The sequence below is a fragment of the Azolla caroliniana genome, unplaced genomic scaffold (assembly GCF_043228905.1).
Source record: "Azolla caroliniana isolate FFs.n. ecotype wild unplaced genomic scaffold, voAzoCaro1.0.p SCAF_3, whole genome shotgun sequence".
Taxonomy (NCBI): domain Eukaryota; kingdom Viridiplantae; phylum Streptophyta; class Polypodiopsida; order Salviniales; family Salviniaceae; genus Azolla; species Azolla caroliniana.
The window spans coordinates 8,805,418-8,819,326 of NW_028230438.1; the positions used below are offsets into that span (position 1 = coordinate 8,805,418).

Below are 13,909 nucleotides of genomic sequence, written 5' to 3' on the forward strand. Positions count from 1 at the left end.
ACAAAATCGATGAGACCTGAAAGTAATTGGATGCACCTTGATTGACAAAATGTGAGGGGAAGCTCTGAGTTGTTGGGGGTGGGTTATTTTTATCCGAAGAGGAATTAAGTTTAGGGAGATGCTTGAGAGTGGTTGTCAAAATGTGGCCAAGTGCGAAAGGGAAGAAAACACAAAGGCATCAAGTTTCACATGAAGTGAACTCCAAGAGAAAATTTAACTACAACATACATTAAATTGTAAGAGCCGAACATTAAACAATTGGGTCAAGGGTTCAACACCAATTGAAACGATCATAGGAAGGTTCTTTACAATTTTCCAAAGAAAATATTACCATCCTCATGTTTCACAATTTACGTACTTAGAGAAATAGTTGCAAATTGTGCTCAACATTTTTCAATACACAATATGGACCATTATACATGCCTCTGTGTCTTTACATGAGATTCTATCTCAAGACTCTTGGCAGCAAGAAGGCTAAATAGATTGCTTGCAAAATTGGTAAAAGATATTGAACAAAAAAGGAAAACTATGGTTAAGGAATCTATGGTTCTGTGCAAGCTAATAATTACAAAGGAGATTCTTTGTTATCCTTTTCTACTAGTACAATCGGTGGTTTCTTGAGGTCGGCATAGTGAGGAAAGATGTGATTGATGATCCTATGCATACATGGACGAGCCATACGCCCATAACAATGTCCATATGTTAATATCATCGACACTACCAATCATCGAGCCACAGAGGTGTATTTAATTCTTCAAGGCTTGCTATGCTATTAGAATCCATGCTGTGATGAGACTCTTCCAAATGATGTGATTCCAGGGCAACCTCTAGCCGACACATGATTTCATCGGGCACATTAACATGACATTCTAGTATGCCGTCCCAATCTACTCCCCCAAACCACGGATGCCTCTTTAATGAATCAGTCCCTCCATCTGAACCAAGCCTCTCTTTCTCTTCAACCACTAGAAGCTGATGTCAAAAAGACAAAAGGTGAATATAAATTTTGCATAAGAGATTCACATAGAAACATGTGACATGTGACTTATTCCCAAATGCCATGTGACTTATTTCTGTTTTTTTTACCTTGCTAAGTAGGTCACTCACTGCTGGACTTAGCCCATCCGGTACCAAAAACTGGCCACCTGCAACCTTAGCAAATATATCTAGTTCACTTTCTCGCCAAGAACCAAATGGAAGTTCATTTCGTAGCATGAAGTATATAAGCACTCCAAGCGCCCACCTGTACAACAATAAAATATTTAAATGGAGTTTCACGTGTTTAGATCTTGCAACACAGTTTTCAATAATCGTTATCGTTTTTCAACTAATTTGAAATCCAAATACATAAAAAAATGCTGTTTAAGTCCTTTTCTCATGCAACAGCGTAGAGCAGAATGATAGCCTGTTCAATGATCTCTTGGCTTTTATATTTGCCTACTAATGACCGCTTTCTCAGTTGCATCGAACAATACAAAGATGTTGCCTATAGCTTAAGATGCTGTTATAGTAAATCAAACCAATGTGGGTGCCAAGGACTTTTCGCATAAATATTATTCTAGGGGCTGCTATAATGATCTACTTTGTAGGGTCATGAGGTATGATTTAGTTCATACATAGAGTTCCTTCTTGTTCCAAAAGTTAGCATAATACTCATATCAGGAAACGGATGTGGAGGCACTATACGTTCAATCGGGGCTGCTGTGAAGCTGTTTGGCCAGGGTATACAAGCCATCCTCCAATGGCAACATTCTTTCATACATACAACTCGGAGAATGTAATAATGGCCTACAGATGCCTTGTAAGGTTCTTTTTTACACAGCATGCAGTTAGCCTAAACTGTTATCCCACCTATGATAATGAATGCATATCTTCCTGTTATTCACACATGTGCGATCTTGGAGAAACACCCAACAGTAGTAAAATGCTACTTCATATAGAGAAGGATGTAGATGCCAGCAGTTTGACGTACTCACTTGTGGACCTGGATCTGGATGTACAAATTAAGGTTTAACAAACTAGACGAAACATGAAGTGCAGGTTCAAAGAGTATGTAATTTTATTACTGATTAGAAAGACATGCTGAATTAGGGGATGCATTTATATGTGTGATTCAGATGACTTTATAAGCCATCTGAATCACACCTATATGATGATGATATTTTAACATCCTTGGGAGTCCTCTAAATTAGGGATAACTGAAAAGTAAGAAGCAAAAAAACATGCAAATGTGAAAAAAGAGGATTTATATCAATTTTACAAACAAACCACTTGAAACAATATTCCATAAGCATACCAATCAGCAGCAAACCCATGACCTTGGCCTTTAATTATTTCAGGCGCCAAAAAGTCAGCCATGCCACATATTGTTAAAGTCCGTTCATTAGAAAGCTTCTTTGCAAAACGGAAATCTACTAGCTGCCAAACCAATGATTCAAAACTATAATTAGGATTCACCTTACCCTAAACAGTTCAGTGTAGGAACAAATAAAAGCAAAATTGTTAATACTTTTGCTTACTTGGAGCCAACCCTTGTCATCAAGCATAAGTATATCAGGTGATATCCCTCGATACACAACTCCATCCTGCATATTTCAGAAGTAAATCAAAGTTATCAATTACCATTCACATAACCAATACTCCCAAAAAGATCATTGAAAATAATTTACAATTATTGTTTCATCACTATTTACATTTTTTAAAGAACTTCAATCTTGGTTTTTCATGACCGTTCAAAAAATATACTTCCAGTTACGGTCATGATCGCCAGAAGTCAGATATACTTTAATCTACCTTCATAATTATCTTATAAATTGAATGACTTATTTATCCTTTTTAACAAAGATCACAGACAAAATATATTTCGATGACGATCTCGCTCTGATTCATATCACAAAGAAACCATGCCAGGAGTGCTTGATGCAAGAAAGGCAAGTGAGCTGTATATAGGGATGGTAAGGCCATTGACAGAGGAGGATTGCATGATGGTGTATGGCCTATGAGACATTATGCATGACTATATGTTTGCTACTTCTCTGCATGCAATTTGCTTTGTCTTCTTTACGCTGATTTTGAGCATTGTCATCATTTTGTTTATGGTAAACATGCTCAAATGTCTCATAAAAGGTTTCTTTCACTAAAAGTTTCTCCTCTAGAGTTAGTATATTCAGATGTTTGTCAGATGCCAGAATTATCTTTAAAAGAAATATTTTGTGACTTTTGTCAATGATGCTACACGGAAAGTATGGTTTTACCTATGTCTCTTGGTTTCTAGCAAGAAAAGCCCCAAGCACAGTTGGTCCTCATATTACATTACCTTGAGCATTGTCATCATTTTGTTTATGGTAAACATGCTCAAATGTCTCATAAAAGGTTTCTTTCACTAAAAGTTTCTCCTCTAGAATTAGTATATTCAGGTGATTGTAAGATGCCAGAATTATCTTTAGGGGAAAAGAAATATTTTGTCACTTTTGTCAATGATGCTACACGGAAAGTATGGGTTTACCTATGTCTCTTGAATTCTAGCAAGAAAAGCCCCAAGCACAGTTGGTCCTTATATTACATTACCTTGCTCCATATAATGTGGGATATCATTGAGACTAAAGGTCTCTCTAAATCTTTCTAGTTATTTGCCTTGTAAGAGTCAGTCCCCACTTTCTACTCCATAGAGAAGAGTTAGTTTCACAAGTGATCAAATAGCCACAATTTAGTTCGCGGCTCTTGGAACTGCAAATTGCACACTGCCTTTCAAGCCACCAAGGGCTGCATATCCACGAGAAAGTTGAGCACAAGCAGCCTCCCATAAGGAGAACCTAGTCCCTATAAATATTACTCCTAGGCATGTGTAGGAGAATGTGCATACTGCCTTTTCCTCTCCAGAGAAGAATTCTGGTTCCGATCTTGTTACCCATGCTTGAGTGGTGCTAAACACTATCACTTTAGTTTTATCCATGTTCATCAACAAACCTTTGTCCGTACGAAAATATTCTTAAGGCATTTAGATGTCTTTGTAGTCCCTCTGGAGAGTCAGAAATAATCAGCATATAGTAATATTTGTGTGGCTATACCGCTAGGCATGCCCCAAACCCCCGAATCTCTCATCTAGGTCGAAACCTAAGAGAGTGGGTGATAGTGAGCATTATTGTTTTACTCTAATTGTGCCAATCACAGCCTCTGAAAAACCATTGGTAGACGGCACTTTTTCTGACACAGATTCATGCAGTGCAAAGATTCCCCATTGCATATCTATAGGGACACCAAGGGCTTCCTGCTGTTGCATAAGCCGAGCACGAGGCAGTGGTGAAGGCTTTCGGAAATCCACAAAGAAGCAATAAATCCTCTTATTATGTGGTCTGCCCTCCTCGATACGGGCTCAGAGGGTGAATATGTGATCCAAAGTTGTCAACCCCTTCCGAAAGCCTGCTATCCAGCTTAACAGCAGCCATTTCCCTCTGCCCACATACTCAATTCTGAATCTAGGATTGAGCCATATACTTTATCCAAGTAATGTCCAATCGTGATTGTCCTACACAATGTAATGGAATATGAGGACAAACTGTGCCATGACTGTTCTTGCAAGAACTCAAGAGACACCGGAAGAAGTTAATGAAGGGTAACAATAGAACCATACAAGATCATGAACAAAGAACAATCAACACATCATGACAACAGACAAAAAACTTCAACGATTTTCTTTCATTTAAGTATCCTTGTGTAATAGCATTGCACAATCGATTACAAGAATCTCCATTGACTTTATTTTCTTGACATCTTAGTATCTGTTGGGCAGAAATGGAGAAAAAATTTGGAGAAGCATGCCTTCAAAAACTAAGAAGCAAGTACAAAATGTGATGCGTGTATAAATGTTTCTGAAATCTGGCCTTCACTATCTTCAGTTGAGCATGTTTCTAGCAGCTATACGTTTTACAAATGGAATGGCACAGTTTTAATTTTTCATTGATCTAGTTCCATGTCTTCGTTGACTGAAAATTATGAATAGGCTCACACACTTTGACGGGCTTGCTATAACATCACGAGCTATGACACATGCCATTGCTGGCTAAGATAAGGAACCCCTAACAATTTTCAAGTGGCAATTTTCCAATTAAATCCCTACAAGATCAATAGCTAACACATAATGGAATATGGTAATACAAACCCAAACTAACACATAATGGAATATGGTAATACAACCCAAACTAGTTAGCACTTAGTAGTCTGAATGAGGATGGATAGTTTCTTTCCTATCTTTAAATCACAATCAAGCTTCTTTTATGCAAAAATAAGATATGTCATCTATGAAATAATTATATGATTTATCATTTCTGTACCTTATGTAAAACGTCAAGAGCGAGCACTACTGATGCTGCAATGAACCGAGCTGACATTTCATCCAAAGGGGCACTCAGGACCAAAGACAACGGCCCTACTAAGCAAGTATTGAGAACGATGGCAGCATGCTCTTCATCAGCACAAGTTGAAATCACTTGTGGCACAAACAATGATGGTCGCAAATGCCGGATAAGAGCCTTCTCTTGCAGCACTTGTAGTTCACGACCCAAGAGTTTCACCTTCTTTTTAGAATAGCGTTTCAAGCTTACAACAATATCTGTGAAGGCACATTGGAATAGTATTTTAATGATAATGATAAAAATAATTGTAATACAATATCATTAAATGATTCCATGAGTCCCTACTTGATTGTTTCTTGATAATCAGTCCAACTTCACAACAATCTGTCGAATATACCGTACTTTGCCATTCCTGTTAGATTGTTCAATATGGGAGACTTAGCATTGCATACAAACAGGAAAGGTTCAAATTCAATCCCAATATCAAAGGGAGACTTGTCCTACACTTCGATATGAAAACTCACGAGATCTGAGAGTTTCAGATGAGTGAACTCCTCAAGGTCTATCTGTGGGGCTCGTTTCTTTCTCAAACTGCTTATTCTTTCTCTCAACCTTTGTCAAAGCATTTTGCCAACAGTTAAAATTCACAGGCAGCCAATTAAGGTCCGGTGACAAAAGAACAAAACAAATACTTACTTCAAATCCTCTTGGATGATATCCTGCAAATTACCAACAACAGCCTCAAACCTTGATTTGGTGATGACCCAACATTCCACATCACTAAGAGCCTGAACTGTTACTTGACAAGATGATTCGCCCAATAGCACCCATTCCCCAAAACAACTACCTGAATTAATTACTTTGCTTTTCTCTGATTCCACTGATTTTCCTTTATCCAACCAATTGCCACTATGATAAGTAAGCTTGAGTTCTCCTTGATGAACCACGTATAAAGCTGAGACTTCATCCTTCTGGTTTATCAATGAAGAAGATGGATGTTACAACAAAATAGAAATATATATCCAGACTTACAATTATGTACAAAGAAAACCACTAAAATACCATAACTTCTTGGGGTATTTACCAGAATACCCCCAACCTTAGGGTTTTTACAAGAATGCCCCTTTCAAATATGACCAGAACATCATTCTGAAGTAGTAAATTTTGTAGTACAGAGATGTATTCTCCAAACATTTAAAAACTACACAGTATTTTAGTAAATACCCAAATAGTACCAGATATTTTGGAGTTTTGCCCTTGTGTGTAACATGTCATAGTTACCTGGTTTATAACCATGTCCCCCTTCCTGTAAGAAGCTTCAGTCACAGATTCAGATAACCTATGTAATTGACTAAGAGTCAAATGAGAAAGGACATCAACAGTCCGTAGAGTTTTCAATATGGATTCACGGCTGTATTTCATTGAGAGTACACTCCGGAATACTTCTCTTTTCAGAGACCATAAACTGCCATCTCGTACAGTACGAACCGTTGACTGCCGAGGCTTGCTATACCTGCCCAAGAAATTAAGATTACATTATTAATAATGATAATTAAAATACAGAAAAATATATCATAGGATGTTATTAGAAACAAGCTCATGCAATAATGAGGCATGATTTGGAATAGCTTCTATTATTAAAGACACCTTAATAATCACATGAACACTTATTTTTCCTACCCCTCCCTAGTATCATTTGCATATATAAAAGCTGCATGCACAGAATTATTCTATACTAACCATTTTTGGAAACTCCAAAAATACTGAGAAACCACACAAAAATAAGTATTTAGGAGTAATGATAACATTTTGGCAATATTCATATTCCTTTAATATGTATATACAATAGCTTATAAACATATTTTTTGTGTTTATTAATGTGTACAAACATTAAACATCCTCTTTTTTCCTAATTCAAATATTTCATCGTAAGTTGATGGAAGCCTAGTTACAAAGGTAAGCTACATAATTTAGGTACAATTTATTTCTCCTTTATTTTACCCAAGTTTTTAAGGTTCACGATTTCATCTCTTCCACGATTTTAACTTTCAGTGTTGTTGGTACACGATTTCATCTCTTCCACCCTAAGATCGTCGTGCTAAATTCAACACAACATGAATAAATCCTTACCTATCCACAACACATCATATATCAAGTAAGGTGTGCCCTCTACACTAACATTAGTCATCTCCAACATTCTTCAGCACCATCACCACTTGCTCCGATGTTATTACAAGGGCATCACAAATATGGTCTCGACTAACATTCCAATAATTACAATAGATCAATCAATAGCAATTGCCAGGCACATAAGCCACGTCCACCTGCACCACAGGTTCATCATCCTTATCATCAGCAAATACGGTGATTATCACCCAATGCTGAAGGTGATTTCTGCAACATTTCTCTCAAGAGCATGGCATGTTTATAGACATATCATTAGCCAAATGCTTGAGGGATAGCAGGGTACCTCAGGAAGTTTTACTAATTTATTTATATTCATTTTTATAATGGTTTGTTATCCTCCACGTTGCAGCATTTTCCAGATGCATTGTTTCATTTGGTCTCTAGGCCATTTTAGCTTCTCAAGGGATGTCAGCATTTCTTTCTTTCTTTCTCTTTAGAATTGTGTCAACACCTCACTTGAATCTTGTCCAATGAAATTATTTCACCCGTTTATAGTAAAAACAAAGATACTTACATCAACGCCAGCTCCCCAAAGCATGAAAAAGCATCAGCGCTATAATGGCTCACAATTGTGCCCAAGTCTTGGCCTGCATCCCCAGCCTGCAGTTGGTAACCTCAGAAGTTTATAACCAGATTGACCATATACGATGCATGCTTTCAATTCGTAAAAAACTTTTCAGTAATGCTTTCACCTGAGACACTAATGCTTCAAATTCACCCGATGCTACAATGTAAAAGCAATTGTCTTCTGCACCCTGATATGAACAATTCATATTGTTTTCAAAATATTGCCAGTATATGCCACAATATTGAGCCTCCATTTTGTACAAAATCTGCATCAATATGCAAATAACAAGAGTTAAAAAAATACTCACTTGTCTTATGATTACATCTCCTTCTCGAACATCAATTCTCTCCATGCAGTCATACAATTGACGCCGTTGTTTCTCTGTTAGTCCATTAAACAAAAAGTTTCCTTGGAGTGCTCTCTCTATATGGGCCTGCAGATTCAACAGTTGTCGGAAATGCTATACATTCTTATAAATGTTAGAAGCATGAAAAGGATTAGAGAAAAATAAGCAGAGGATGTATACCACATCCTCCTCAGACTTGGGATGAGTTTCAAGGAGAGGCTCCCTAACACCCTTATGAATTGTTGATTCTATTGCTCGAAGGCGTGCAGAGGAAATTTCATGGCGGACAGGACGTGTTTCCATCTGTCGATGAGCTTTTGACATTGGTGACGACTCATAGACAGGATATTCGGGCAAATCCTTGGATGAATTTACACCAGTAACTTCTCCATTTGACTGGCAATACCATGATTCATTGCAGGTTCATTTATTTAATCTAGAAGAAATTGTACCCAAATCCATCTATCAAACATACCAACTTTTGCTTACATCAAATAGGCCATTAACGCGGACAACTATGATTGTTATGTCATCAGTTCGAGTTTCATAATGCAGCCAGAGGCGATAAGATTCTGCAACAATTGCTGCGCATGCATTACATGGATCTATATGTTCAGCCACCTACAAAATAACACAAAATTAATAAATACTTCATTGGGTGGTCATGTACCGTTCAGCCACCTTATTTATCCATTTAAATCCAATATGACACTAATTAAGATTAATATAAACAATTTCAAACATCCCTCTCTCCAAAGTTGTGATAATCTACAACAAGTGTAGATAAAAGATTAATTGATGCCTGCCACAAAGTTAAAATTCTGCCCCTCTTCAACAGTGGAGAGAAAAATAGCTTTGTAATCATTTTTGGCCTTCCAGCAACAGTAGTATCTCTATCTATCGCTGTTCCTCCCATGTTGGGAATTGTATCCTTTTAGAGGCATTAATATATCATCCTCCCATGTTAGACCGACTCTTCAACAATGACTGCATCAACAAACAGGTTCGCTCTGGCTCACATTGCTGCTCAATCGACTATCATGAATGAATGGCAAGTATTTCCAAATGTTTTTGCAACCTCTATTTCTAATCCTTCTAATGTTTCTAATGAGGTAGACCAAGGACGGGGAGAACATAGTGTGCTTGCATAACTTAATAAGCATACGGACAAGATGATAGTGCAACTTCATCAAACACAGGCCATTCACAATATCATGCCTATTCGAGAAGCTCTTTGAGAACGATGAGGGGTTGTTTGTTACCATAGTAGGGATGCAGGACACATCTCCACAAGGTTTCCACAATGTCAACAAGGAGGATTGGATCATGAGATCTACCTAGTGCCACGAAATGACCAATGGCACAAGTTCCTTTAATCCCTCATAATCTGAATCTCCTTAATTTCTTAAGTGACAATGATTATGCGTGTTGCACGTTGCATATGGAATGGACGAGGGCTTCAAAAAAGGAGAAGGAAACAGAAGGAGAATCCAGTGCGACAATGCAAGCATGAAAGCAAAGAAAGGGCCAAAATGACCTATGAGACCAAACCAGAGATTATATCTTAAAATGTTGTCTTGACTTTGAGAACAAACCAAAATAAAAAAGTAAATAAAATAAAAAATGACTAAAGAACCTTGTTATCAATACATATAAGATTCTTAAGTTTGATAGATTGTAATCTTTGTCTTTGAAAGATCTCTAGCATAGATCAATCCAAATTGGAGTGATTTAAAAAGCGCAAGAAGCACTACTGATTGCGGGAGATAATGGTCTTTATATGTCAATAACAAAAGTGGTGTGATCGTGATCCATGAGGCCAGGACCTCCTTAATTGACTTGTAGCATGAGCAGTGATGGGGCTAAAGAAAGTTGTGATTTTTCTTTGTTGATGAACTGTGTTATTGTGAAGGAGACATGCAAGGAAACAAAGAGATACTCAAAACAAAGATAAAGATTGATGATATTCCTGTGGGGAAAGGCATGGATGTGTTCAACCTAACGCAAGAGCTTGTATCAAGTGGACCTAGACTAATGTGGCCGCAACTACTTCAACTATCACCCCCAATCCGAAAGGAATAGGGGAGGGTTGCAAGCATTCACCATAGTCAGAAGACAGATCACTATGTAAAGACAGTGACATAACCACAACATCTGATCAACATCAACAAAGAACCATCACGACTTTCTTTAGCTCCACTCTTCATACTACAAGTCAATCAAGGGTTTCCCAAGTGGGGTCTCAAGCATTACACTCATAGAGTGTTACAATAGATTGGGGAATGGTAACATGCATGTAGGCCAGAGCCATCTGGATCACTGCAAATCACCCTTGTCATCGACAAATGAAGGTCATAATCACCTGGCACCAGAAGTGATTCCTTTGCTTTGGAGATCTTTCAACAGTAAAACTTTAAGCCTATCTAAGTTCAGAATCTTAAGTGCTTAAATAACTAGATTCTTTGGTAGGCTATATCTAGTTATATTTATTTGGGTCTATTGTTCTCAAAGGCAAGACAATATTTAAGAGATGCAATCTCTAGTTCACTTTCATAAGCTACTTTGGCCTCTTAAAAGACGTTACTTTTTTTCTCCCTTGCTCATCCAGCCTAGGTCAGAGCGAAGTCTTGAATTCAATTACCCAAATCGTCAAAGCTAAGCAACCATCATGCGCAAAGTATGGTGTGAATCTAGCATTTCTTTCGTGGGTGAACCTCCAGCTAGCTAGCTGCCAACAGGAGATTAAAAATCAGCCTCCCATTTGGAGTGAATTTCTCCATGAAAAGGGGGACAGTCTTTAGTGTTCACTCCCACTTTCTTTGAGCTGCCAAGGAGAGTGGTCTAGCTCATTCCTCAATTTCAAAGGATCATTTGGAGGCTTGAATGCCGACTTTCCTTGAGCTGACAAGGAGAATGGTCTAGGTCACTCCTCGATTTCAAAGGATCACTTGGTGGCACATGTGTCACCACCTCAATAAGAGATTAGATACTTCACTCTAAACATGCCCGTAGGAAATCATGCTTGATGCCATATTGATGTGAAAAGTTCCATAATGGATTAATGCAGTGCATCTTCATCAAATGCCACAAATATAGTTGACCATTATTTAAGATTAGAATACAAGAAAAGTTTATTAAGGATATGCGCATATTGGTGCAGATTTGAGATCGTGATGACAATCAATCGCATGCTATTGGTTCTAAGGCTTGGTCCAGTGACTTCTTTGAACTTGAGCAATATAACGATTGAACCTGACCTTGTATCACTTATGATCAACACCATTTTCGAAGTTCCTAGAAGGAAATTTGATTGTTCGGTTTTCTCCACTCCGTTATTCAATCACATAAACATTCTTTTGCACTACCCCATGAGACGTACAGATAAATTATGATGGAAATATTGAGCAAAAAAACACACATAACCAAATCGAAAAAACTTAATCTGAATCATTTGGAAATCTCTTACCATATTGACTACTTGTTGACTTGAAAGGAACTCGAAGACACCATCACTTGCTAAGACAAAGAAAGGGTGTTCCGATGTAAGCTCCATAGCAAGCACCTCAGGCACTGCTATTACACCAATTTGTTCAGCTATCTTGTCACCGAGACTCCGAGTGAAGGCGGTACCTGGATACATCCCATTTGCAACCCATAGTCGAGGTGGGTCCCCATCATCATCTTCTTCACCTCCCCAACATTGCACATTAGGGTTTTTCAATCCTTCTAACTGGTCCAAAGTCAAAACCCTCGCACCACATAGCTTTACTCTAGCACATTCATCTGACCTAAATGGTGTTTGATCACTAGATAGATCAACGGCAACTAAATCTTTCCCTCTTCTTTCAGCTATCACTGCCCTTGAATCTCCTACATTTGCCACATAGAGCATCTTTCCTCGAACAAGCACAGTAATCGCTGTTGTCCCACTCATTGAATCATCGATGTTGTTTCGATGAAGTTGAAGATTGGTGGCTGTGAAGGCCGAATGATAAGCTTGAATTATATCAGTGCTGAAATGACGATCTTTCAGCAAATTTTCACATAGATGCTTCTTAACAAACTGTGAGCATTGTGTTCCATACTCTCCATGCCCATCAAACACACCAAAAAAGTGATCATTTGGGTCCTTTCCAAATTGGGGATATATGCAAAAACTGTCTTGATTTGCCTTATCCAATGCCTCAGGATAATACCCTCTTTGTGAAAGGTAAGAGTACTTCAACTCATAATTGAAGTCAGGTAATGATGCAACTCTGGAACCACTTGGCGGGAGATACTGACTAGATAACCTTGAAAGCCTGGGCAATCCTGCATCCACATCCAATGCCGAATAGAGAGGAGTGGGTTCATCTCCACTCTCTCCATCAAAATCTGAATCCTTATCTTTATCTACATCCCGGGTAAGGCTTTCCACCAAATGAAATGAGGAACCAGGTCCAGTGGCATCAGCGGACCTCCGATCCCGCCATGACCATGAGATGCAAGACTTTCCTGGCTTCCCACATACACAACCCATCTGTTATCTTGTTTGCTAACAGTAAATAGGATGTGAGGAGTAGAGGAAGACTATCTTGCTGTTGAAATCTTTGATGTAGGTATATTAGACCACATGCCGATGAGCCAAGGAAGGCTTATTTTCAGGTTGAAATCATTGCTTGAATCTAGTTGACCATATGCCAATGAGGCAAACACCACTCTTGTCTTGAAATACACAGATTAGCTCTTTTATAGCATATGCCCACTCTTGTCTTCAAATACACAGATACCATTAATGTGACCACAAATATTTATCAGAATAGAACACGCTACCATCAATAGAGTGTATTGGGAACCTGAACCAACCAACGGAACGATGAGAGAAGAAGACCTTCAAGGATCTAAACAGAGCTAGCTATGGTCAACGCTCTGTTAGATACATACATAGAGACAACTAGCAGATAATCGAATGAAAATCACTGCAAAAAATGGTTAATAAGAGTTAGTGATTTAAAGACCTTGAACTTTTCCTTTTATAGTTAGTAATTTACGTAAAGATACTGTGTGCAATTGGGTTTTTATGCAGCGAAAATATTACATTAATTAGGGTTAGAGTTGCGGTTACTGTGAATAAGGGTCAGCCAGCTATGGAGTAACAAAGCTCTCAGTGCTCAGACAAAAAGAAACCAAAGAAAGAGAGGAGAAGAAGATAGAAAGAAAGAGAAAGAGAACGATAAAGAGAGAAGACAAAAAAGGATTGAATGGACAGCAAAGGTGAATAAAGATAGCGCGGAGAAAAAGAGTTAAATTTACCTTCAGTCAAAATGAGACATAAGCTTTCTTTGCTTTTATCTGTTTAATCCCGTCTCTTTTTCCCTTCTGACTTTATCTCTCTCCCATTGAGAAACCCTGATCTGCTTTTCATTCCCTGAGAAACCCTAATGCGTACTTCCTTTTCTCTGCGAATTTCAAAGCTTT

General features: G+C 38.1%; 1 protein-coding gene across 2 annotated transcripts; it reads right to left on the bottom strand.

The window, feature by feature from the left end:
• Nucleotides 1-341: 341 nt before the first annotated feature.
• Nucleotides 342-13,667, bottom strand: LOC147866159 (protein phosphatase 2C and cyclic nucleotide-binding/kinase domain-containing protein). Of its 2 annotated transcripts, XM_087316524.1 has the most exons (16): nucleotides 13,530-13,667; nucleotides 11,919-13,410; nucleotides 8,942-9,073; nucleotides 8,633-8,848; nucleotides 8,414-8,539; nucleotides 8,231-8,293; nucleotides 8,053-8,138; nucleotides 6,633-6,864; nucleotides 6,048-6,322; nucleotides 5,876-5,963; nucleotides 5,697-5,763; nucleotides 5,331-5,608; nucleotides 2,520-2,585; nucleotides 2,297-2,418; nucleotides 1,087-1,243; nucleotides 342-972 (listed from the first exon to the last, which is right to left on the bottom strand). In XM_087316524.1, exons 2-16 carry the CDS (start codon nucleotides 12,969-12,971, stop codon nucleotides 718-720), a joined length of 3,216 nt encoding a protein of 1,071 aa, XP_087172650.1. In that variant the 5' UTR covers nucleotides 12,972-13,410; nucleotides 13,530-13,667; the 3' UTR covers nucleotides 342-717. The 2 variants fall into 2 exon arrangements, with proteins under 2 accessions (XP_087172650.1, XP_087172649.1); XM_087316523.1 differs by having other exon boundaries at nucleotides 11,919-13,631.
• Between the last annotated feature and the right edge of the window lie 242 nt (nucleotides 13,668-13,909).

Bases quoted from the DNA above. Each gene is read 5' to 3' on its own strand.
- LOC147866159 (XM_087316524.1), bottom strand. From the start codon at position 12,971: ATGGGTTGTGTATGTGGGAAGCCAGGAAAGTCTTGCATCTCATGGTCA. The intron at 6,323-6,632 runs GTAACTATGACA...TTGATAAACCAG, and splicing joins GGGACATGGTTATAAACCAG to AAGGATGAAGTCTCAGCTTT. The intron at 5,764-5,875 runs GTGAGTTTTCAT...ACAATCTAACAG, and splicing joins ATCTGAAACTCTCAGATCTC to GAATGGCAAAGTACGGTATA.